This window comes from Hylobates moloch, unplaced genomic scaffold, assembly GCF_009828535.3.
Source record: "Hylobates moloch isolate HMO894 unplaced genomic scaffold, HMol_V3 SCAFFOLD_3, whole genome shotgun sequence".
NCBI lineage: Eukaryota > Metazoa > Chordata > Mammalia > Primates > Hylobatidae > Hylobates > Hylobates moloch.
Window position 1 is genome coordinate 63789600 of NW_026652278.1, and position 26025 is coordinate 63815624.

A 26025-nucleotide genomic window follows, 5' to 3' on the forward strand; every position below is an offset into this window, starting at 1 on the left:
ATACCCAATAGTTTTTCTTTTTTTTTCTTTTTTTTTTTTGAGATGGAGTCTTGCTCTGTCACCTAGGCTGGAGTGCCATGGTGTGATCTCAGCTCACTGCAACCTCTGCCTCCTGGGTTCAAGTGATTCTCCTGCCTCAGCCTCCCAAGTAGCTGGGATTACAGGTGCCTGCCACCACGTCTGGCTAATTTTTGTATTTTTAGTAGAGATGGGGTTTCACCATGTTGGCCAGGCTGGTCTCGAACTCCTGACCTCATGATCCACCTGCCTTGGCCTCCCAAAATGCTGGGATTACAGGCTTGAGCCACCGCGCCTGGCCACTGTTTTTATTTTTATGAGTTGGAGTCTGCCTATGTTGCCCAAACTGGTCTTGAACTCCTGGCCTCAAGTCATCTTCCTGCCTCAGTCTCCTAAAATGCTGGGATCACAGGCATGAACCACTGCTCCTGGCCCTTACTTTTAAGTAGCTGGGCATGCTGGTTCACACCTGTAATCCCAGCACTAGGGGAGGCCAAGGTGGGTGGATGGCTTGAGCCCAGTTAGAGACTAGCCAGGGCAACATGGCGAAAACATGTCTCTACAAAAAATACAAAAATTAGCCAGGTGTGATGGTGTGAGCCTGCAGTTCTAGCTACTTGGGGGGCTGAAGTGGGAAGATTGCTTGAGCCTGGGTAGGTCCGGGCTGTGGTGAGCTGTGATCATGCCTCTGCACTCCAGCCTGGACAACAGAATGAGACCCTGTCTCAAAAAAAATAAAATAAAACAATTAGTAGTGAATATTCTATTTCAAATAGGGGAATGCACAGGAAAAAGACTCACTTCAATGTTTTCTGTTGTTATTTCAGACCAAAACCTTGTGTGACTGAGCTGAAGAGCAGTGCATCCAGATTCTCCTCAGAAGTGAGACTTTCCAAAGGACCAATGACTCTGTTTCCCGTGCCCTTTCATTTTTTCCTACTCTGTAGCTATGTCTCGATCCCGCCATGCAAGGCCTTCCAGATTAGTCAGGAAGGAAGATGTAAACAAAAAAAAGAAAAACAGCCAACTACGAAAGACAACCAAGGGAGCCAACAAAAATGTGGCACCAGTCAAGACTTTAAGCCCTGGAAAATTAAAGCAATTAATTCAAGAAAGAGATGTTAAGAAAAAAACAGAACCTAAACCACCCATGCCAGTCAGAAGCCTTCTGACAAGAGCTGGAGCAGCACGCATGAATTCGGATAGGACTGAGGTTCTTTTTCAGAACCCAGAGTCCTTAACCTGCAATGGGTTTACAATGGCGCTACGAAGCACCTCTCTTAGCAGGCGACTCTCCCAACCCCCACTGGTCATAGCCAAATCCAAAAAGGTTCCACTTTCTAAGGGTTTAGAAAAGCAACATGATTGTGATTATAAGATACTCCCTGATTTGGGAGTAAAGCACTCAGAAAATGATTCGGTTCCAATGCAAGACACCCAAGTCCTTCCTGATATAGAGACTCTAATTGGTGTACAAAATCCCTCTTTACTTAAAGGTAAGAGCCAAGAGACAACTCAGTCTTGGTCCCAAAGAGTTGAGGATTCCAAGATCAATATCCCTACCCACAGTGGCCCTGCAGCTGAGATCCTTCTTGGGCCACTGGAAGGGACACGCTGTGGTGAAGGACTATTCTCTGAAGAGACATTGAATGATACCAGTGGTTCCCCAAAAATGTTTGCTCAGGACACAGTGTGTGCTCCTTTTCCCCAAAGAGCAACCCCCAAAGTTACCTCTCAAGGAAACCCCAGCATTCAGTTAGAAGAGTTGGGTTCACGAGTAGAATCTCTTAAGTTATCTGATTCTTACCTGGATCCCATTAAAAGTGAACATGATTGCTACCCCACCTCCAGTCTTAATAAGGTTATACCTGACTTGAACCTTAGAAACTGCTTGGCTCTTGGTGGGTCTACGTCTCCTACCTCTGTAATAAAATTCCTCTTGGCAGGCTCAAAACAAGCGACCCTTGGTGCTAAACCAGATCATCAAGAGGCCTTCAAAGCTACTGCAAATCAACAGGAAGTTTCTGATACCACCTCTTTCCTAGGACAGGCCTTTGGTGCTATCCCACATCAATGGGAACTTCCTGGTGCTGACCCAGTTCATGGTGAGGCCCTGGGTGAGACCCCAGATCTACCAGAGATTCCTGGTGCTATTCCAGTCCAAGGAGAGGTCTTTGGTACTATTTTAGACCAACAAGAAACTCTTGGTATGAGTGGGAGTGTTGTCCCAGACTTGCCTGTCTTCCTTCCTGTTCCTCCAAATCCAATTGCTACCTTTAATGCTCCTTCCAAATGGCCTGAGCCCCAAAGCACTGTCTCATATGGACTTGCAGTCCAGGGTGCTATACAGATTTTGCCTTTGGGCTCAGGACACACTCCTCAATCATCATCAAACTCAGAGAAGAATTCATTACCTCCAGTAATGGCTATAAGCAATGTAGAAAATGAGAAGCAGGTTCATATAAGCTTCCTGCCAGCTAACACTCAGGAGTTCCCATTAGCCCCTGAGAGAGGACTCTTCCATGCTTCACTGGGTGTGGCCCAACTCTCTCAGGCTGGTCCTAGCAAATTAGACAGAGGGAGCTCCCAGGTGAGTGTAACCAGCACAGTTCATGTTGTCAACACCACAGTGGTGACTATGCCAGTGCCAATGGTCAGTACCTCCTCTTCTTCCTATACCACTTTGCTACCCACTTTGGAAAAGAAGAAAAGAAAGCGATGTGGGGTCTGTGAACCCTGCCAGCAGAAGACCAACTGTGGTGAATGTACTTACTGCAAGAACAGAAAGAACAGCCATCAGATCTGTAAGAAAAGAAAATGTGAGGAGCTGAAAAAGAAACCATCTGTTGTTGTGCCTCTGGAGGTAAGCAAACAGTCAAGGGGCTGGGAGACAGCTGACACTTGGTATAGTGATCTATATGCAGAGACACTTCTAGTGTCTCTAGTGTCCCTATGTAATAGTGAATTGCTTCACTATTACATATTTTTACTTTGGTACAATGTTACTTTAAGTTATCCATAAAAGAATTCCTGGACCTACCTGAAGTATGTCTTGTGCAGTGGTGCCTTAGCTAGCTTATTTTTAGAATTTGTCCCAGAACACTAGAACATACAGTTTTTTTCTCATTACAGGATTTGATGGAAACGTAGAGAAATTGTATGAAATGTGGTTTTGCAAAGATTTCCCCTATGCCTCTTTTGGCTAGTTGCATGTCTTTTTTGGCAGTCACAGATTTAAAAATTAAGAGTGGAACGAATTCATTAACTCCATAGCAGCCTGAAAAACCAGAGGAATTAAACATCTTTGCTTTTGAAAGAATACAATTTCATCCCTAATCTTGAAACTTTGTTTTGGAGACACAGCAATAATACAGCTTTTGTCTCAACTTTTGGTGAGTGATTTCTACCTGATCTACCAACCTTACAGGGTTGTTGGGATTAAAGAAAAATGGCTTGTAAACTCCAAAGTGATATAGAAACATTAGTTCTTATTATAGTTTATGAACCTAAGGTAGTTAAAGGATCTGTTGATTTAGAATTTATTTAAAAACTTTTAGGGAGCTTGGTTAAAACCCAGTATTGCTTTTTCGGCCTTTTGAAACTGATGTTTTATGATTTTTAGATCACGCATTAAAGTTATGTTTATTGTGTCTGCTATGAATGCAGATATAGTAGAATAGATGGACTTAGAAGTATTGTAGGCCTGAAGGCCGGGCGCGGTGGCTCACGCTTGTAATCCCAGCACTTCGGGAGGCCGAGGCGGGCGGATCACGAGGTCAGGAAATCGAGACCACGGCGAAACCCCGTCTCTACTAAAAATACAAAAAATTAGCCGGGCGTGGTGGCGGGCGCCTGTAGTCCCAGCTACTTGGAGAGGCTGAGGCAGGAGAATGGCGTGAACCTGGGAAACGGAGCTTGCAGTGAGCCGAGACTGCGCCACTGCACTCCAGCCTGGGCGACAGAGCAAGACTCCATCTCAAAAAAAAAAAAAAGAAATATTGTAGGCCTGGTGTGGTGGCTCACGCCTGTAATCCCAACACTTTGAAAGGCTGAGGCGGGCCGATCACCTGAAGTCAGGAGTTTGGGACGAGCCTGGCTGACGTGGTGAAACCCAGTCTCTACTAAGAACACAAAAATTAGCTGGGCGTGGTGGCGGGTGCCTGTAATCCCGGCTACTCCGGAGGCTGAGGCAGGAAAATCACTTGAACCCAGGAGGCAGAGGTTACAGTGAGCCAAGATTGCACCATTGCATTCCAGCCTAGGCCACAAAAGCGAAACTCCATCTCAAAAATAAATAAATAAATAAATAAATAAATAAATAAATAAATAAATAAAGTATTGTGGCTGGGCATGGTGGCTTACACCTGTAATCCCAGGACTTTGGGAGGCCAAGGCGGCAGATCACTTGAGGTCAGGAGTTTGAGACCAACGTGGGGTGAAACTCCATCTCTACTAAAAATACAAAATTAGCTGGGCATAGTGGTACACACTGGTAGTCGCAGATACTCAGGAGGCTGAGGCAGCAGAATCGCTTGAACCCGGGAAGTGGAGGTTTCAGTGAGACGTCGTCGTGCCACTGCACTACAGCCTGGACAACAAGAGTGAAACTCCATCTCAAATAAATAAATAAATAAATAGGCCAGGCACGGTGGCTCACGCCTGTAATCCCAGCACTTTGGGAGGCCGAGGCAGGCCGATCACAAGGTCAGGAGATCGAGACCATCCTGGCTAACACGGTGAAACCCCGTCTCTACTAAAAATACGAAAATTAGCCAGGCGTGGCGGCGTGCGCCTGCAGTCCCAGCTGCTGGGGAGGCTGAGGCAGGATAATGGCGTGAACCTGGGAGGCGGAGCTTGCAGTGAGCCGAGATTGCGCCACCGCACTCCAGCCTGGGTGACAGAGCGAGACTCTGTCTTAAAAAAATAAATAAAAATAAATAAATAAATAAATAATAAATAAATAGATAAAAGTGTTGTGATGCTGGTCACGGTGGCTCACACCTGTAATCCCAGAACTTTTGGAGGCTGAGATGTACAGATCACTTGAGGAGTTCGAGACCAGCCTGGCCAACCTGGCAAAACCCCATCTCTATTAACAATACAAAAATTAGCCAGGAGTGGTGGTGCATGCCAGTAGTCCCAGCTACTCTGGAGGCTCAGGCACAAGAATCACTTGAACCTGGGAAGCAGAGGTTGCAGTGAGTGGAGGTTGTGCCACTGCACTCCAGCAGGGGCAACAGAGAGAGAAACCCTGTCTCAAAAAAAAAAAAAAGTATTGTGAGGTTTAGGCCAGGCATGGTGGCTCATGTCTGTAATCTCAGCACTTTGGGAAGGGCCCAGGCAGGTGGACTGCTTGAGCCTAGGAGGTTGAAATCAGCCTGGGCAACATAGCAAGACCTCATCTCTACTAAAGATACAAAACTAGCTGGGTGTGATGGCACGCTCCTGTAGTCCCAACTGCTTGGGAGACTGCAGTGAGAGGATCACCTGAGCCTGGGAAGTCAAGGCTGTAGTGAACAGTGATGGTGCCACTGCATTCCAGCCTGGGTGACAGCAATGAGACCCTGTTTCAAAAAATAAAATAAAAAGGATTGTGAACTTAAAATTCAGGAAATTGTTTCTATTTCTTTTTTTGTTTTTTATTTTCTTTTCTGAGACAGTCTCACTCCGTCACACAGGCTGAAGTGCAGTGGCATGATCTCGGCTCCCAAGTTCAAGCAACCTCTCCCTCCCAAGTTCAAGTGATTCTCTCTTGCTTCAGCCTCCCGCATAGCTGGGATTACAGGCACCCACCACCATACCTGGCTAATTTTTGTTTTTTTGTTTTTTTTTTGAGATGGAGTCTCACTCTGTCGCCCAGGCTGGAGTGCAGTGGCGCGATCTCGGCTCACTGCAAGCTCCGCCTCCTGGGTTCACGCCATTCTCCTGCCTCAGCCTCCTGAGTAGCTGGGACTATAGGTGCCCGCCACCACGCCTGGATAATTTTTTTTTGTATTTTTAGTAGAGACAGGGTTTCACCGTGTTAGCCAAGATGGTCTCGATCTCCTGACCTCATGATCTGCTCGCCTCGGCCTCCCAAAGTGCTGGGATTACAGGTGTGAGCCACTGCGCCCGGCCCTAATTTTTGTATATTTAATAGACACAGGGTTTTGTCATGTTGGCCAGGCTGGTCTCCAACTCCTGACCTCAGATGATCTGCCTGCGTTGGCCTCCCGAAGTGCTGGGATTACAGGTGTGAGCCACCGTGCCTGACCTATTTCATTCTTGACTTAAATTATCAGTTTAAAAATGCTGATTTTGGCTGCTCATGGCACTTCGAGAGGCTTGGGGGAGAGGATTACTGGAGGCCAGGAGTTTGAGACCAACATAAGCAACATAGCAAGACCTCATCAAAAAACAAACAAACAAAAAAAAACAACTGGGCCGGGTGCGTTGGCTCATGCCTAGAATCCCAGAACTTTGAGAGGCCGAGGCGGGTGGATCAGCAGAGGTCAGGAGTTTGAGACCAGCCTGGCCAACATAGTGAAACCCTGTCTCTACTAAGAATACAAAAAATGGCAGAGTATGGTGGTGCACACCTGTTAATCCCAGCTACTCTGGAGGCTGAGGCAGGAGAATCGCTTGAACCCGGAGGGGGGCGTTGCAGTGAGCCGAGATCGCGCAATTGCACTCCAGCATGGGCGACTGCAAGACACTGTCTCAAAAAACAAGAAGCAAAAAAACATAGCTGGGTATGTTGTCATGCACCTGTATTCCCAGTTACATGAGAGGCTGAGGTCGGAGGATAGCTTGAGCCCAAGAGTTCAAGGCTGCAGTGAGCTATGATGGCACCATTGCATACCAGCTTCAGTGACAGAGCCTGACCCTGTCTCAATAAATAAATAAATAAATAACGCTGATTTTTTATTTGTCTGAGCCACTGCAAATGAGAAATCAGACATTTAATAAATCATGTATTGATGGGCATTTAAAGTGTTTCTAAAATACTTTGTTGTTAAAAATCTCTTTTTTTTTTTTTGAAACAGAGTCTCGCTCTGTCGCCCAGGCTGGAGTGCAGTGGCCCAATCTCGGCTCACTGCAAGCTCCGCCTCCCGGGTTCACGCCATTCTCCTGCCTCAGCCTCTCCGAGTAGCTGGGACTACAGGCGCCCGCCACCACGCCCGGCTAATTTTTTGTATTTTTAGTAGAGACGGGGTTTCACCGTGGTCTCGATCTCCTGACCTCGTGATCCGCCCGCCTCGGCCTCCCAAAGTGCTGGGATTACAAGCGTGAGCCACCACGCCCGGCCTTGTTGTTAAAAATCTTACTGAGCCTGTAATCCTAGCACTTTGAGAGGCCAAGGCATGCCAGGCGCCGTGGCTGGCAAGAGGATTGCTTGAGCCCAAGACTTTGAGATAAATAAACTGGGCAACATAGCGACATATACCTCTACACCAAAATTTTATTTTATTTTATTTTATTTATTTATTTATTTTTGAGACAAAGTCTCACTCTGTCACCCAGGCTGGAGTGCAGTGGCGTGATCTCAGCTCACTGCGACCTCCACCTCCCGGCTTCAAGCAATTCTCCTGCCTCAGCCTCCTGAGTAGCTGGGATTACAGGAACCTGCCACCGTGCCCAGCTAGTTTTTGTATTTTTAGTAGAGACGAGGTTTCACCACGTTGGCCAGGCTGGTCATGAACTTCTGACTCAGGTGATCTGCCTGCCTCGGCCTCACAAAGTGCTGGGATTACTGCGCCTGGCTGATTTTGATTTTTTATAATATTTTAATTCTTTTTTTAAAGCCCCGACCATGGCAAGGACAGATTTTGAAGTTTTTAACGAGTCCTGATAAGAATTTTTACATTTAGCTGGGATTTGGACAAAGCCACCCGTTCAGACATTTTTAGGAGCAAAATGAAGAAAGATCTTATTTGATGCTGAGTGACGGATACACATGGGGGACAAAGGGGATGCTTTTGCTTTGAATAATGTTGCTAATTGCCAATTTCTGGTCTAACTTGGGGTGCTGGGATTACAGGCATGAGTCACCATGCCCAGACCCAAAATTTAAAAAAAAAAGAAAAAATTAGCCGGGCGTGGTGGCTCATGCCTGTGGTCCCAGCTACTTGGGATGCTGAGGTGAGAAGATTGCCTGAACCTGTGAAGCTGAGGTTGCAGTGACCTATGATTGCACCACTGCACTCCAGCCTGGGTGACATAGCAAGACTCTGTCTGAAAAAAAATAATTACCTTACTGAAATGTATAATCTTCTTTTACTCAATCAAGTCACTTCACACATGTGGGAATAGATAAAATGTGGTCAGTTACTGATGGTTTACAAAGTAACATTTAGCAATATCTCTAGAAGAGAGACCTCCCTTGTAAGCTACTGGTTTGTAGCATTGCCAAATGACATCACTGTAAAAAACACTCTATCTCTAATGAATATGAACACATTTGTTCTATTCTTTCTCAAACTTGCTCTTTCTCTTGCATTACATGTTTGGTTTGGTGCCATAACAAATGATTACCCAAAATCGAATATTCAGTATCCTCGCCTCCTTCGCTCATCCATCCAAATTCTCTTGTTCTACAAGTTCTGAGCACTACCACCTCTCCATTTTCTTGACCACTGCTATAGTGAGGCTTTTATCTCTTAATCAGGATAATTTCAGTGCTATCTTTATTATCAACAAGTATTGTACTTCTCCTAGGCTATGCACTGTAAATATAATTATGAGCATTCTAGCCACCAGGGAAATCAGGAAACTGAATAACAAGCTCCCCTTAGGGTAGTACAAGTTTTCCTTCTGAAAAACATGATTCTCCTATCTAACTACATGTAGTGTTCTGTTTATGTGATATATTTCACTCAAAATAAAAGAAATAGAGCAAAACTTTCAGGGCCTTCGAATGATTTGATGAAGCCTAGATTCATTAGCAGGGAATACAGCACCTTTAAGATTTTTGCAAAACCCACTTCTGTCTTGTTTGCCTTCGTGTATCTTCACCTTCCACTTGCTGCAGCAGTATACGACTGCATACATTTCCCCAGTGCACATTCTTGCCTCAGTCTCCAGGCCCAAGTCATGCCCTTCTTCCTTTCTCTCTCTTCTTTTTGAGACAGTCTCTCACTCCTTCCTTCTTCTGTTTTTTTTTTTTTTTCACTGGAACTCTGCCTCCGGTTCAATGATTCTGCGCACTTACCTACTGGATTACAGGCCATCACCACCCCACTAATTTGGTGTTCCCATGTTGGTCAGGCTGATCTCAAACACCTGTCCTCAGGTGATCCACCCGCCTTGGCTTCCCAAAGTGCTGGGATTATAGGCATGAGCCACTGCGCCCGGCCGAGTCTCACTCTTTCACCCGGCCTATTTTATTATTAATTTTTATCTTATTTTTCAGTATGAACCAATGCATTTTCATTATATTCAATTTTTTTTTTTTTTTTTTTGGAGACAGTCTTGCTCTGTCACCCAGGCTGGAGTGAGGTGGCATGGTCATGGCATACTGCAGCCCTGACCTCCAGGCTCAAGTCATTTGCCCACCTCAGCCTCCCAGTAGCTGGTACTACAGGCACATGCCTGGCCAGCTTAAAAAATCTTTTGTAGAAGGCCGGGCCCGGTGGCTCACGCCTGTAATCCTAGCACTTCGGGAGGCCAAGGAAGGTGGATCACTTGAGGTCAGGAGTTTGAGACCAGCCTGGCCACATGGTGAAAACCCGTCTCTACCAAAAATTCAAAAAAAATTAGCCGGGTATGATGGTGCACACCTGTAATCTCAGCTATTTGGGAGGCTGAGGCAGGAGAATGGCGTGAACTCAGGAGACGGAGGTTGCGGTGAGCCAAGATCACACCATTGCACTCCAGCCTGGGCAACAAAAGTGAAACTCCATCTCAAAAAATATATATATATGTGTGTGTATATATATGTGTGTATAATACACATATATACACAAATGTGTATATATATATACACATATATACACATATGTGTATATATATATACACATATATATATATGGCATGGTGGTGGCCCATACTTGTGATCTGAACTACTCAGGAGGCTGAGGTGGCAGTTTGCTTGAGCCTGGGAGGTTGAGGCTGCAATGAGCTGTGATCTCTGCGCCGTACTTTAGCCTTGGTGACTGTGAGACTGTGTCTCAGAAAATATGTATAAATTCTGAAGGAGTCTCTCTGAATTTATTCTCGTTTGAGGGTTGCCTGTAAGAAATAAAATATGTTTAGCCCCTAAAGCCACGTACCATTTCTCAGAATGTTGACTGCTAACTCCTTGGATAAGTGAAAACAACCTTAGACTTTATTAAGTCACAGATTACATTGTAGTCTCCCATTCTTTGATTGTATGACAGTGTGTTATGTAATCTTCTGAGAGGTATCTTTTGGCCATGGAAAAAAACTTCATTTGTCATCTGTCAAGCCTAATTCAGCTTACTCTTCTTGATATTCAGAATTACAGATAATGAAAACCGCTAGCTTTGTCACTCTCAGTCATCTAGGAATTTGCTTTCGGTTAGGGTTTTCCTCTTGTGTGTTTGTAATTTTGAAAATATTATAAATAGGGTAGTGCATTTTGAAACATATGCACTACCCTATTTATTGAACAGTGAGAGATTGTTACAAAAAAGGAAGGGGGGACTGTAGAGCTATTTGCAGACATTAGAGAGTGGGTGCTTTGGCTAAGCTACACTTTCACAAGTAATTTTTAGTATGTGTGAAAGCCAAAGAAAACAAAATTGGCCATGGGGACTGACACATGCCTGTAATCCCACCACTTTAGGAGGCCGAGGCAGGCAGATTGTTTGAGCCCTGGCATTGGAGACCAGCCCAGGCAACATGGTGAAATCCCATTTCTCTAAAAAAATACAAAAATATTAGCTGCGCATAGTGGCATGTGCCTATAGCCCCAGCTTCTCGGGAGGCTGAGGCAGGAGGATAGCTTGAGCTCAGGAGGTGGAGGCTCTAGTGAGCTTAGATCACACTACAGCCTGGGCGACAGAGTGAGACCGTGTCTCAAAAAAAAAAAAAAAAAAAAGGGAAAGCAATCTAAAGTTGTGGACTACATCTCTGAAGATAGGGTCTTCATATATCTCTAGCCAGGTGATTTTGGTGTAGTATCATGCATTTAATTAACTTTCATTGAATGACTGGACAATTAGTTTGCAAGTTTAGTCAAACTGAAATAATCTCTCATATTTACTCTGGTTAATGTATTTTTCGTCTAAAATATTAAAGGGCTATTATGTACTTGGTTAGTTTAAATAGCAGCCTATTAGATGACACTATTTTTTTTTTTTTTTTTTGGAAATGGAGTTTTGCTCTTGTTGCCCAAGCTGTTGTGCAATGGCACGATCTTGGTCACCGCAACCTCCACCTCCTGGATTGAAGCAATTCTGCCTCAGCCTCCCTAGTAGCTGGATTTACAGGTGTGCACCACTACGCCTGGCTGATTTTGTATTTTTAGTAGAGACAGTGTTTCTCCATGTTGGTCAGGCTGGTCTCGAACTAACCTCAGGTGATCCGCCCACCTCGTCCTCCCAAAGAGCTGGGATTACAGGCATGAGCCACCGCACCTGGCCTTAAATGACACTATTAAGTCATCTAATGTGCCATGGTCATTACCACGCTAGCCTCTTAATTAATGCAAATTCCACTGGAAAAAAAATTGTAATACCTACATGGGCTGTTTCAGGAGCTAAAAAGTTAAGTAGTGTTAATGTGATACAAATTGAACCACTGACTACCCACTATTTTGTGTGCAGGCCTTTCCATGTGATAATAGTCTACTTCCAGGCCTGTCATTTCAGAATTACTTGACACACTCATATTATTTTATCCCTTTTGGTGGCAGCGGGGGTGGGGCTAGCCTCTCTTGGCCATTGCTTTTCTCAGTTTTCAAACAGCCGTATCTCATTATGGCATATGTTACATATGGCATATGGAACAAATTTTTGCTACCAACTCTTTCAATTGAGGGCAGATGTTATATGTACTTAAATATGCCTTTAAGGAATCTCTTTGTATTACTACTGAGACTTCAGTAGCATACTGCACCACAAAACTGGACTTGGGGAAAAAATACAAAAAACAAACTTTTGTTGTTTAGTAGATATTCGTGTATAACCTCCAAGTATGTCAATATAAAGGCATGTTGACTGATTCTGACCCATGGGTATTAATTTCTGAAATTTTGTCACAGTAGTTCAAATCTTACCCTGTCATTTCGTATGTATTATCTTTTCTAGGAAGAAAAATTTGTAAAACTGGCCATCTTCATCTAGTGTCAGCATACTCCAAGTTACACTATGATGTAATATTGAGCACCCTATTATCGTGCATGTTTATTTTGCTACAGAGCTTAACTTCAGATCTCTTTTTGTTGGTCAACCTTTTGGTTTTTTATTTCAAGGTGGTATTTCAAGAATTGACTATATCAAAGCTGCAAAAGTCCTTTTTAAGTAGCCAGCCATTGTGGGACTATGATGGATAATGGCACAAATGTTACCAGGAAGGATAGGAGAAAGTATCTCCTTTTGCATTATTATCATACGAAAATAAGACACAACTTCCAAATGAATCAGACTAAACAATTCAGGGCATTACCTTGATAATGAGACCCAGTGCTCAAGAGATATCCAGAAGGTGTTGGCTAATTATCATCAGCTTTTCATGTCTGCTATGAGTGCAACAAAAGAGAAATTTTGCTTTTTACTGATTTAATTATGCACCATTAACACCAAGTCACTGCTTTTAAAGAAGGCCCTGATGTTCTCCTGCAGAGAGAGCAGTAGAAGTGAGATGCTTGGCCAGACATGGTGGCTCTCGCCTGTAATCCCAGCACTTTGGGAGGCCGAGGCAAGCAGATTATGACGTCAAGAGATCAAGACCATCCTGGCTAACATGGTGAAAACCCGTCTCTACTAAAAATACAAAAATTAGCTGGGCATGGTGGCGCGTGCCTGTAGTCCCAGCTACTCGGGAGGCTGAGGCAAGAGAATCGCTTGAACCTGGGAGGCGGAGGTTGCAGTCTGGCGATAGACTGCAACAGTCTGTCGACAGAGACTCTGTCTCCAAAAAAAAAAGACATGCTTAAGTTAACTTCCAAAGCCCAAGCCCTGGATTTAGGGGGTGCTAGCAGCACATAACAGGTGCTCAAGAAATATTTGTTGAACAAATGATTGAATTCGTGAGTGAATAAAATATCTTTTTTTTTTTTTTTTGAGACAGTCTTGCTCTGTCGCCCAGACTAGAATGCAGTGGTGCGATCTCCACTCACTGCAACCTCCACCTCCCAGGTTCAAGCGATTCTCCTGTCTCAGCCTCCCAAGTAGCTGGGATTATAGGCACACCCCACCACGGCCAGCTAACTTTTTTTAATTTTTAGTAGAGATGGGATTTCACCATGTTGGCCAGGCTGGTCTTGAACTCCTGACCTCAGGTGATCCACCTGCCTCAGCCTCCCAAAGTGCTGGGATTACAGGTGTGAGCCACCGCGCCCGGCCATGAGTGAATAAAATCTTACAAATACATATGAGTCAGCCTATTTTTCATATGACAATGTCTGTTAAAAGAAAAAAAAGAAAGTGAGCCGGGTGCAGTGGTTCACGCCTGTAATCCCAGCATTTTGGGAGTCCAAGGCTGGCACATCACTTGAGGCCAGGAGTTCGAGACCAGCCTGGCCAACATGGTTAAACCCCGTCTCTACAAAAAATACAAAAATTAGCCAGGCGTGGTGGCATGCGCCTGTAATCCCAGCTACTCCGGAGGCTGAGGCAGGAGAATTGCTTGAACCCGGGAGGCAAAGGTTGCAGTGAGCTGTCACTCCAGCCCAGGTGACAGAGTGAGACTCCGTCTCAGGGAAAAAACAAAACAAAAAAGTGTACTGTAAACCACACGTTTTATTCCATATCAGCTAGTACCCCAAAACAACATTGTATTAGTTTATTCTACACATATCTCTCTTTTTTTTTTTAGGCAAAATCTTGCCCTGTTGTCCAGGCTGGAGTGCAGTGATGCGATCTAAGCTCACTGCAACCTTGTCTCCCGGGTTCAAGTGATTTTCCTGCCTCAGCCTCCAGAGTAGCTGGGACTACAGTCGCCTGCCACCATGCCCAGCTAATTTTTTGTGTTTTTGTTTTGTTTTGTTAGAGTCAGAGTTTTGCTATTGTTGCCCAGTCTTGAGTGCAATGGCATGATCTTGGCTCACTGAATCCTCTGCCTCCCGGGTTCAAGCGATTCTCCTGCCTCAGCCTCCTGAGTAGCTGGGATTAAAGGCATGCGCTACCATGCCAGGCTAATTTTGTATTTTTAGTAGAGACAGGGTTTCTCCATGTTGGTCAGGCTAGTCTTGAACTCCTGGCCTCAGGTGATCCTCCCATCTCGGCCTCCCAAAGTGCTGGGATTACAGGCGTGAGGCACCACGTCCAGTCTTGTGTTTTTAATAGAGATGTGATTTCACCATGTTGACCAGGGTGGTCTTGAACTCGTGACGTCAGGTGATCCGCCTGCCTCAGCTTCCCAACGTGCTGGGATTACAGGTGTGAGCCACTGTGCCTGGCCAAGAATTTCTAGAACAAATTTGATCCTAGTTTAAATGATCCCAACATCAGTCTTTCATATGATTTAGAAATTATAAAACTGCAACTTCTACATCAGAGGTTCTTACTCTGCATAGGCTTCAATGGTCTGTGATCCCATCCCCTCAGAATTATATGCAGCATATTGCATTTATATGCATTTTTGTTTTTTTTTGAGATGGAGTCTCGCTCTGTTGCCCAGGCTGGAGTGCAGTGGTGCAATCTCGGCTCACTGCAAGCTCCACCTCCCGGGTTCACGCCATTCTCCTGCCTCAGCCTCTCTGAGTAGCTGGGACTACAGGCGCCCGCCACCACGCCCGGCTAATTTTTTTATATTTTTAGTAGAGACGGGGTTTCACCGTGGTCTCGATCTCCTGACCTCGTGATCCGCCCGCCTTGGCCTCCCAAAGTGCTGGGATTACAAGCGTGAGCCACCGCGCCCGGCCTTATATGCATTTTTTATGGTGAGCTTACCCATAGCTTGTATTGGATTTCAGAGAAAGTAAATCATATGTCTACTCCCTGAAATAAAAACAAGTCAAAGAATCAGACCACTTAAAAAAATTTTTTTGGGGGCTGGGCACGGTGGCTCAAGCCTGTAATCTCAGCACTTTGGGAGGCCACGGTGGGCGATCACGAGGTCAAGCGATTGAGACCATCTTGGCCAACATGGTGAAACCCCGTCTCTACTAAAAGTACAAAAATTAGCCAGGCATGGTGGTGTGTGCCTATAGTCCCAGCTACTCAGGAGTCTGAGGCAGGAGAATTGCCTGAACCCTGGAGACGGAGGTTGCAGTCAGCCGAGATCGCGCCACTGTACTCCAGTCTGACAACACAGACTCCGTCTCAAAACAAAACAGAACAAAAAAATTTTTTTGAGATAGAGTTGTTCTGTCCCCAGGCTAAGCTGCAGTGGCATGGTCATAGCTCACTGTAACCTTGAACCTCTGGGCTCAAGGGATCCTTCTGCCTCGGCCTCCTAACTAGCTAGGACTATACGTGTGTGCCACTATGCCTGGTTTATGTTTTTGTTCTCGTGTTTTGAGAAGGAGTCTTGCTGTCGCTTAGGCTGGATTGCAGTGGTGCAATCTCGGCTCACTGCAATCAGTACCTCCCAGGTTTAAGCGATTCTCCTGCCTCAGCCTCCCTCGTAGCTGGGATTACAGGCGCCAACCACCACTCCCAGCTAATTTTTGTATTTTTAGCAGAGACAGGATTTCACCATGTTGGTCAGGCTGGTTTCAAACTCCTGACCTCAGGTGATCTGCTCGCCTCGGCCTCCCAACTTGCTAGGATTACAGGCGTGTGCCATTGCACCCAGCCAGCTAAAGTTTTTTTTTTAATTTTTATTTTTTGTAGAAACGTGATCTCACTATGTTGCCCAGGCTGGTCTCGAACTCCTGGCCTCAAGTGATCTTTCCTCCAGTTTTCCACAGTGCTGGTATTACAGGCATGAGGCACTGTGCCCAGCCTCACATCAGTTTTTTTTTTTTTTTTAACAGATTTGAAGGAATGCAATTGAATATTGTTTCTATGGTTAAGGAAAAAACAGTTTGCTAAGAATTTAGTTATTTCCTATATGGTAAACAGTGTGAGAGTGGACCTACTTGTAACATTGAGATAGTCATACTGCAAAGCAGAGATGCTATGAGGAGCAGAGATGATGTCTGTAAAGTGTCTTGCAGTGTGTCTGCTATACAACAGATGCTTAAAAGTGGTGGGTATTATATATGTTTGAAGAGATTTGTGTATTTATTTCATTACTTTCACCTGTTTTCCATCTTGCCATTTTATTCATGTTATGTAGAGGAAAGTAATTAAGTCTTCTAAGTATTCCATATGTACCATTTCTCAGTATCTGCAAAAGCATTTTTCCTGCTGGGGGATTAAGATACTTTATGAATGAATTGGTTTCACTGTTCCCATGTGATGCAGAATTATAGTTGTGGTTTCCAGCGAGATGACTATGCCACAGTTATTTTCTTGTGCTTGTATAATGAGAGGGTTTTGGTGTTTCTGCTGTGTTCTAGACAGTTACACTATACAGCTCATTTTCATATCATATTTCATACACAACACCATATTGTGGTGAGTTTTCTGTAAAAGTAGGATCAAGGGAGGAGGAAGTGGGAGGACAAGACAGTGGAAGGCCAGAGTTGATCCAAGCCATGGAATTTTGGATGGAGTGGATATAGGTTAGATTTAGAGAAAAAAGCGGGTGTCTGTTGGTTTCTTCTGTCCTTGGAGGAGTAAGTAATTTGTACATGAGTTATTACAGAATTGCAGGGAGATTTGTCTACTGGGCAACACAGAAGTTATGTTGCTTTCCTTATTTCCTGTTTTCTAGAGACCCTGATACTGCATTATGAGTTGGTAAAACAAACAGACTAATACAACACGAAAATCAAAATAGTGTTCTACTTTTTTTCTTCCTTTTTAAAGAACCAATAACCTTTATTATTAATTAGGTACATTACTAATTCACATTATTTCATTACTAATTAGGTACACGCAATTTTAACAAAATTGAAACTTTGCTTGAAACACACACAGGAAGCTGGCAAAGGAAAGGAAGGTGGAAGGAGACTAACATTTTTTTGAGGACCAGACACGGTGATAAAAGACTTTCCATTACTGTATTCAATGCTGACAGTAACCCTAACCCATGAGGTGTAAGTATTCGGATTCTCATTATGCAGAATGGGAAATAGAAACACATCTTGTTGTTTTTATTTTGTTTTGTTTTTTGAGACAGTCTCACTCTGTCACCCAGGCTGGAGTGCAGTGGCGCAACCTCCACCTCCTGGGTACAAGAGATTCTCGTGCCTCAGCCTCCCAGGTAGCTGGGATTACAGGTGCGCACCATTACGCCTGGCTAATTTTTGTATTTTTAGTAGAGGTGGGGTTTTACCATGTTGGTTAGGCTGGTCTTGAACTCCTGACCTCAAGTGATCCACCCGCCTGGGCCTCCCAAGTCCTGGGATTACAGGCGTCAGCCACCTTGCCCGGCTTTTCTTTATTTTTTATATGTAGAAATAGAGATGGGGTTTTATCACATTACCCTGGACTCAAGCAATCCGCCTGCTTCAGACTCACAAAGTGCGGGGATTACAGGTGTGCACCACCATGCCCAGCCTTATTCAGTATTTATTAAGTGAGCAGTATAGCATTAAGAACTCGCATGCTCATTGTCTCATACAATCTTACAACAATCCAGAAATATACAATCTTACAACAATCCAGAAATATACATTCTGCTTTAATTTATAAAGTAAGACACCGAGGGGGCTGGGCGCAGTGGCTCAAGCCTGTAATCCCAGCACTTTGGGAGGCCGAGGCGGGCGGATCAGGAGGTCAGGAGATCCAGACCATCCTGGCTAACACGGTGAAACTCCGTCTCTACTAAAAATACAAAAATATTAGCTGGGCGAGGTGGCGGGCGCCTGTAGTCCCAGCTACTCGGGAGGCTGAGGCAGGAGAATGGCGTGAACCCGGGGGGCGGAGCTTGCAGTGAGCCAAGACCGTGCCACTGCACTCCAGCCGGGGTGACAGAGCGAGACTCCATCTCAAAAAAAAAAAAAAAAAAAAAAAAGACACTGAGGCTTAGAGAGGCCAGGTAACTTGCTTACGAACATAGTTGATCTGGGATTAGAATCCCGGGGTTGAATGTTCATTTTAGTCACCATATCTCTGAGCTAAGGCAATGAGGAAAATGTGAAAGGCCCAGAAGATGGAGAGTAGTGAGACTGAGAGGTGGACTGGTTGAGGAATAAGTCATGTTGAGGTTATTGCTGTCATCTTTTAGACTTGTTAAATTTGGAGAGATGTGAGCATCTTCTAGCTTCATTTCACACAAAAAACAAAAATGTTAACATGATTTAAATACTTAAAATCTTTGAGTTTGTCAATTCTACTGCTGCTATATTTTAACATTAAGGTGTTCCTTTAACTGTGTTTAACTCTTTTTCTCCATTTTTAATTTTACTTAAAATATTTTTAGTGAGACCCTGTCTCAAAAAAAAAAAAAAAAAATGTTGGCTGGGTGTGGTGGCTCACACCTGTAATCCCAGCACTTTGGGAGGCTGAGACAGGAAGATCTCTTGAGCCCTGGTGTTTGAGACAAGCCTGGGTAACAAACTGAGACCCTCATCTCTACAAAAAAATGCAGGAATTAGCTGGGCATGGTGGTGAGTGCCTGTAGTCCCAGCTAGTAGGGACACTGAGGCGAGAGGATTGCTTGAGCTGGGGAGATGGAGGCTGCAGTGAGCTATGATTGCACCACTGTACAGAAGACCCTTTCTCAAAAAAAAAAAAAAGTTTTTACACTTCCTGGACCTTGTTTCCCTCTGAATCATGGTCTGGTAATTCTTCACTATCATGGTAATGATTCACATTCCCTCTCCTATTCCTTCAAGCAGATGACTTTGTATTTTGTCCAGCTTTTCTAATTGTCTTCAGCAGGAGGCTTCTCCCAGATTATCAATTTCATTATCACTAGAAGTGAAAGTTTCTTAATCTCTTTTACTTAATAAGTGTAAGGTTACATTATGATGCAATTAGCATGGAGCTAGCCTATCCCAACACTAGTAGCAAACTTGTTTAATACTTAGATGTGTATGTCTATATATGTGTATACATATACTTTAAAAAGAAATTTATAAGAAGAGATGGTGTTTCACCATGTTGCCCAGGCTGGTCTTGAACTCCTGGGCTCAAGTGATCCACCTGCCTCGGCCTCCCAAAGTGCTGGGCTTACAGGAGTGAGCCACCTAGCCCAGCCTTAGTACTCTGGAAGAGGTTCCAGTGCCCCAAAATACTGTGTTCTGTTAATATCTCCAATTTTTTTTTTTTTGGAGACAAGAGTCTCATCCTGTCATCCAGGCTGGAATACAGTAGTGACATCTCAGCTCACCACAACCTTTGCCTCTTGGGTTCAAGCAGTTCTCATGCCTGTACCTCTCAAGTAGCTGGGACTACAGGCATGCACCACCATGCTCACTAATTTTTTGTATTTTTAGCAGAAATGGGGCTTCACTGTGTTGGCCAGGCTGGTCTTGTATTCCTGGCCTCAAGCCTTCTGCCTGCCTTGGCTTTCCAAAGTGCAGAGATTAGAGGTGTGAGCCACCATGCCTGGCCTTCCAATTTTTATATTAAATGAATTTTAATTGCTCATTACATGGTTTACGTGTACACTGTTTTCTTAATTAGTGACAGCCATGGTTCTCCATTGCTGCAGTTGTACAGACTGAGAGTCAAGTGCCATAACACATGCTTTTCTTTTTTCTTTTTTTTTTGTGTGTGACAGGGTCCTGCTCTGTTGCCTAGTCTGGAGTGCAGAGGTGTGATCATGGCTCACTGCAGCCTCGACCTCCCAGACTCAAGTGATTCTCCCATCTCAGCCTCCTGAGTAGCTGGGACCAGAGGCATGTACCACCATGCCCGGCTAGTGTTTTTGTTTGTTTGTTTGTTTTTGTTTTTGTTTTAGAGATGAGTCTCATTATGATGCCCAGGCTGGTCTCAAACTCCTGGGCTCAAGCAATCCTCCTGCCTTGGCTTCCCAAATTGTTGGGATTACAGGCATGAGCCACCACACCCAGCTACTACATGCTTTTCATATCCAATATTGCATATAACTCTAATGTTAGCATTTCCCCTCATTGAGTCTACTGGAGGTTGACTTGCTCATGGTCCCATCATTGGGATTTGGATCTCCCCAAGGATATCCTCATTTTGTGTAAGATCCCAGCACTTTGAGAGGCCAAGGTGAGATGATCACTTGAGGCCAGGAGTTTGAGACCAGCCTGGGCAACATATTGAGACCCTGTCTCTACAAAACATAAGAAGAATTGGAGGCTAAGGTGGAAGGATCACTTGAGCTCAGGAGTTCACCACATGTCTGCCTTGAGCCATGAGTGCACTAGTGTACACCACCCTGGGTGACAACAGCAAGGCCCTGTCTCTAAACAAATAAATAAATATTTAAAAAATATATAAAGCTATTTTCTTTTTTTTTCTTTTTTTCTTTTCTTTTCTTTTTTTTGAGATGGAGTTTCGCTCTTCTTGCCCAGGCTGGAGTGCAATGGGATGATTTCGGCTCATTGCAACCTCCGCCTCCCAGGTTCAAGCGGTTCTCCTGCCTCAGGCTCCCAAGTAGCTGGGATTGCAGGCATGCACCACCACCCTCAGCTAATTTTGTATTTTTAGTAGAGACGGGGTTTCTTCATGTTGGTCAGGCTGGTCTCGAACTCCCAACCTCTGGTGATCTGCCTGCCTCGGCCTCCCAAAGTGCTGGGATTACAGGCATGAGCCACCGCATCCCATTTATGCATTTTAAACAAAAAAAGCTAATGTGTCATTGACTAAGTATTTGGATATCAGGAAAATCAAACAGACTTTGGAAAGTTAATTGTAGAAATTCTGTTGTAAATATTTTGAGTTCAATGATAAGTCTTTTTATTTTTTGGTTCGTCTCTTTTTTCTTTTTCTTTTTTTTTTTTTTTTGAGACGGAGTCTTGCTCTGTCCCCCAGGCTGGAGTGCAGTGGCGCGATCTCGGCTCACTGCAAGCTCCGCCTCCCGGGTTCACGCCATTCTCCTGCCTCAGCCTCCTGAGTAGCTGGGACTACAGGCGCCCGCCAACACGCCCGGCTAATTTTTGTATTTTTTTTTAGTAGAGACGGGGTTTCACCATGTTAGCCAGGATGATCTCGATCTCCTGACCTCGTGATCCGCCCTCCTCGGCCTCCCAAAGTGCTGGGATTACAGGCTTGAGCCACCGCGCCCGGCCTGGTTCCTCTCTTTTTTCTATCTGAGTTATGTTCCATGGAAAAGTGCTATTCAATAAGAACCACAGCCATTAAGCAGTGCCCTCGAACATAGCTGTTTTTCTGTATTCTATTCCTGGAATGAACAAAGTAAGAGCACCCCCTACTTCCAGCATCAGAAGCATCTGTGCAGTACAGGGTCATCCAGCTGAGAGTAACTCATTTGTAGGCAGTCAAATCTTGCTTCTCCATAGATTGTATGAGACTCGAGTAAATGAGTTTAGAAACTAAAGAAATAAGCCCTTTCTGAATAACTGGTCTCATCTCAACAAAAACAGCCTACATAAAGGCCAGGCACGGTGGCTTACGCCTGTAATCCCAGCACTTTGGATGGCCGAGGTGGGTGGATCATGAGATCAGGAGATCGAGAACATCCTGGCTAACACGGTGAAACCCCGTCTCCACTAAAAAATACAAAAACTTAGCTGGGCGTGGTGGTGGGCACCTGTAGTCCCAGCTACTGGCTGGAGGCTGAGGCAGGAGAATGGTGTGAACCCGGGAGGTGGAGCTTGCAGTGAGCCGAGATTACACCACTGCACTCCAGCCTGGGTGACAGAGCCAGACTCCCTCTAAAAAAAAAAAAAAAAAAAACAGCCTACATAATATCCATTCTCAAAATAATTGCTTTTCTCTGATTAGGAGACTTAGTTATACAAGGGTGTTTTCTAGCTTAAAAACACAAGAGTTGGCTGGGTGTGGTGGCTCACGCCTGTAATCCCAAAACTTTGGGAGGCCGAGGCAGGTGGATCACCTGAGGTCAGGAGTTTGAGACCAGCCTGACCAACATGGTGAAACCTCGTCTCTACTAAAAATACAAAAATTAGCTGGGCATGGTGGTGGGCGCCTGTAATCCCAGCTACTCGGGAGGCCGAGGCATGATAATTGCTTGAACCCAGGAAGTGGGGGTTGCAGTGAGCTGAGATTGTGCCACTGCACGCCAGCCTGGGTGACAGAGACTTTGTCTCTAAAGGAAAACAAAAAACAAAACAAAACAAGAGTTTCAGGTCTGGGACAAACCAATCACCTCTCTTTAGTTCTCCCCTTGAAAAGGTAACTTATATTTTGGATAATCATCTTAACAGGAGTGTTATTATTGGCTTTTCAAAGAAACAATTATGGACAATTGAAAGACAGAACAACAAAAATAATTCTAATGGGAATGGTAGAGAAGTAAAGACTGGCATCTCTTCATATGCATGCTCAATAACCTTGCTACCCAAGTGGTGGCATATTTATCGATATGCATATCTCCCCATGGCCCCTTAACAGCCACACTGGAATGTTACCTCAGCAACTTAGTGCTCCAGTGTGTTTGTGGGTGCTGTTGCCTCCATGTGGGGCACACTCCTTTCTTCTCTCCCTCTATATCTTGCCAACTCCTACCTGCCAATCCTTGGGTTTCAGTGGGAAATATTGCTTCCCCTGGGAAGCCTTCTCTGGGTACTATATACCTCCTGGGCTCATCTCATTCTACATTACATCATGAATATGTGTTTATTTGTTTGTGTCTCTTACAAGATGGTAGTTTCCGGGTGGGTGGCAACAGTGACATTCCTCCAGTTATACACTCAGCACTATGTCTGCATAAGAGAGGTGCTCAAGGCCGGGGCACAGTGGCTCATGCCTGTAATCCCTTTTGGAGGCCGAGGCAGATGGATCACGAGGTCAAGAGATCGAGACCATCCTGGCCAACATAGTGAAATCTCTACTAAATATACAAAAAAAATTAGCTGGGTGTGGTGGCACATGCTGGTAGTCCTAGCTACTTGGGAGGCTGAGGCAGGAGAATAGCTTGAACACAGAAGTTGAAGGTCTCAGTGAGCTGAGATTGCGCCACTGCACTCCAGCCTGGGGAGAGAGTGAAACTCCGTCTCAAAAAAAAAAAAAAAAAAATAGCCGGGCGTGGTGGCGGGCGCCTGTAGTCCCAGCTACTCGGAGAGGCTGAGACAGGAGAATGGCGTGAACCCGGGAGGCGGAGCTTGCAGTGAGCCGAGATCGCGCCACCGCACTCCAGCCTGGGTGACAGAGCGAGACTCCGTCTCAAAAAAAAAAGAGGTGTTCAACATGTATTACATTGTTTTAAAGGGTTTTGGTTATTAAATGGGGAAAGTCATTGTGAAAAACAAATTAATACATTTTAAAGAAAACATTTTTGGACCTGGGGTCTTTTAAGTTTCTTCAATAATTTTAAGCTCTCTGAAATGGAAGGGAAAAAAATAAAGTTGTTTTTTTAAAAAATTTTTTAATTTTTTCACTTTTTGTGATGGAGTCTCACTCTGTTGCCCAGGCCGGAGTGCAGTGGCGGCATTTCGGCTCACTCCAACTTCTGCCTCCGGGGTTCAAGGGATTCTCTTGCCTCAGGCTCCTGAGTAGCTGGGACTACAGGCATGCGCCACCATACCCGGCTAATTTTTGTATTATTACTATTATTTTCAGACAGAGTTTCGCTCTTGTTGCACAGGCTGGAGAGCAATGGCATGATCTCGCCTCACTGCAACCTTGGCCTCTCAGGTTCAAGCGATTCTCCTGCCTCAGCCTCCCAAATACCTGGGATTACAGGTACCCACCACCATGCCCAGCTAGTTTTTTGTATTTTTAGTAGAGACAGGGTTTCACTATGCTGGCCAGCCTGGTCTCGAACTCCTGACCTCAGGCGATCCACCTGCCTTGGCCTCCCAAACTGCTGGGATTGCAGGCATGAGCCACTGCACCTGAGCTATTTTTTTTTTTTTTTTTTTTTTTTTTTGAGAGAGTCTCTCTCTGTTGCCCAGGCTGGAATGCAGTTGCAAGATCCCAGCTCACTGGAACCTGTGCCTACTGAGTTCAAGCGATTCTCCTGCCTCAGCCTCCTGACTAGCTGGGACTACAGGCATGCGCCACCATGCCTGGCTAATTTTTGTATTTTTAGTAAAGACGGGGTTCCACCATGTTGGCCAGGCTGGTCTCAAACTCCTGACCTCAAGTGATCCTCCCACCTTGGCCTCCCAAAGTGCTGGGATTACAGGCATGAGGCACTATGCCCAGCCCTGTTATTGGATTTTTCTGTCCAAATTTTGAATCTAGACACTGACACAGGGAGTAGGCCTTCCAGTTTCTAGTTGGTACAAAGAAGAGTTGAGAAATTTGAGAGAGGCAATAATTTCAGCCCCATTCTTACAACAGTTTGTCCCAGTTGGTAACTGTTGAAGATTATTCACCTACTTTTTCCTCAATTCTTGCTTTAGAGGAGCCATCAAGGAACAGCTATTACCAGCAGAACTGCTGGAAGGAATCCAGTAGATCTGGCCCCTTGGGAGAGTGGGGAAAGAGCAAGAGTAGCCTCAGGGAAAGGGGTCAGGGAGAGATCCAGCAGGAAAGGCTCTGCTAGGGGACCAACCGCTTACATCCGGACTATTACTCCACCCAGTCTTCCAAGGAGATTCTCCAGTGTTAGCCTTTCAGGTTCCTATGTGTAACAGGAAATAAAACCAAACTAGCTTTTTTAAATCTATGAGAGAGGTCGGGCGCGGTGACTCACGTCTGTACTCCCTGCACTTTGGGAGGCTGAGGTGGGCTGACCACTTGAGGTCAGGAGTTTAAGACCAGCCTGGCCAACATAGTGAAACCCTATCTCTATTAAAAATACAAAAATTAGCCGGGCGTGGTGGCACGTGCCTGTAATCCCAGGTACTCAGGAGCCTGAGGCAGGAGAATCGCTTGAACCCGGGAGGCGGAGGTTGCAGTGAGCAGAGATCTCGCCATTGCACTCCAGCCTGGGCGACAGTGCAAGACACCATCTCAAAAAAAAAAAAAAAAAAAAAAAAATTAGTTTATTGTGGTAGCACACGCCTATTTGGGACACTGACATGGGAGGATAGCTTGAGCCCAGGAGTTCGAGGTTGCAGTGGGCTGTGATTGGAGCGTTGCGCTCCAGTCTGGGGAAGAGAGTGAGACCCTATAAAAAAAAAAAAAATCTCTGAAAGGTACAAGACATGCTTATTCCTTAAATTTTTAAAAAGTTTTTAATTTTTATGGATACATAGTACATGTGTACCTATTCTTATTGATTGGAAGTTTATAATAGATGGTACTTGGAATATCTTTAGTTATCACTGCAAAAGTTGTAGCCCCCAAAATCAGAAGAAAAATAAAGAATTTCTTGGGAGAGGAGAGCGCGGGACACATTGGAAGGAAATTGTGTTTTGGTCTTCAGTCTTGAGGAAAGGTGAATTACTCCTGAGATTAATTTGGAAGAAGATTCCTCCTAGTATGCTGCTGTTGTTTTAATTTAGGTAGTTTGTACTTACAGTTTCTTATCAATCCAGAGGTGCATATACCCAGAAAGAGAAGTGGAGTTTTGGAATTATTCATAATTTTAATCCTGAAGCCACAACACACGTACACACACACACACACACAGCTTCTTCTTCTTTTTTTTTTTTTTTTTGAGGTGTAGTCTCATTCCGTCACCCAGGCTGGAGTGCAGTGGCGTGATCTCGGCTTAACTGCAAACTCTGCCTGCCGGTTTCCAGCAATTCTCTTGCCTCAGCCTCCCAGGTAGCTGGGATTACAGGCAAGCGCCACCATGTCCAGCTAATTTTTGTATATTTAGTAGAGACAGGGT

The 26025-nt window shown here is 44.7% G+C and overlaps 1 protein-coding gene across 2 annotated transcripts in view; it reads left to right on the forward strand.

The window, feature by feature from the left end:
• The window catches only part of TET1 (tet methylcytosine dioxygenase 1), a 142638-nt gene that overhangs the window by 9648 nt on the left and 106965 nt on the right, over positions 1-26025 (forward strand). For both annotated transcript variants that reach the window (XM_032138640.2, XM_032138650.2), the window contains exon 2: positions 846-2881. In XM_032138640.2, the coding sequence (XP_031994531.1) occupies positions 968-2881 (1914 nt within the window). In that variant the 5' untranslated portion in view covers positions 846-967. The remainder of the gene's footprint in view (positions 1-845; positions 2882-26025) is intronic.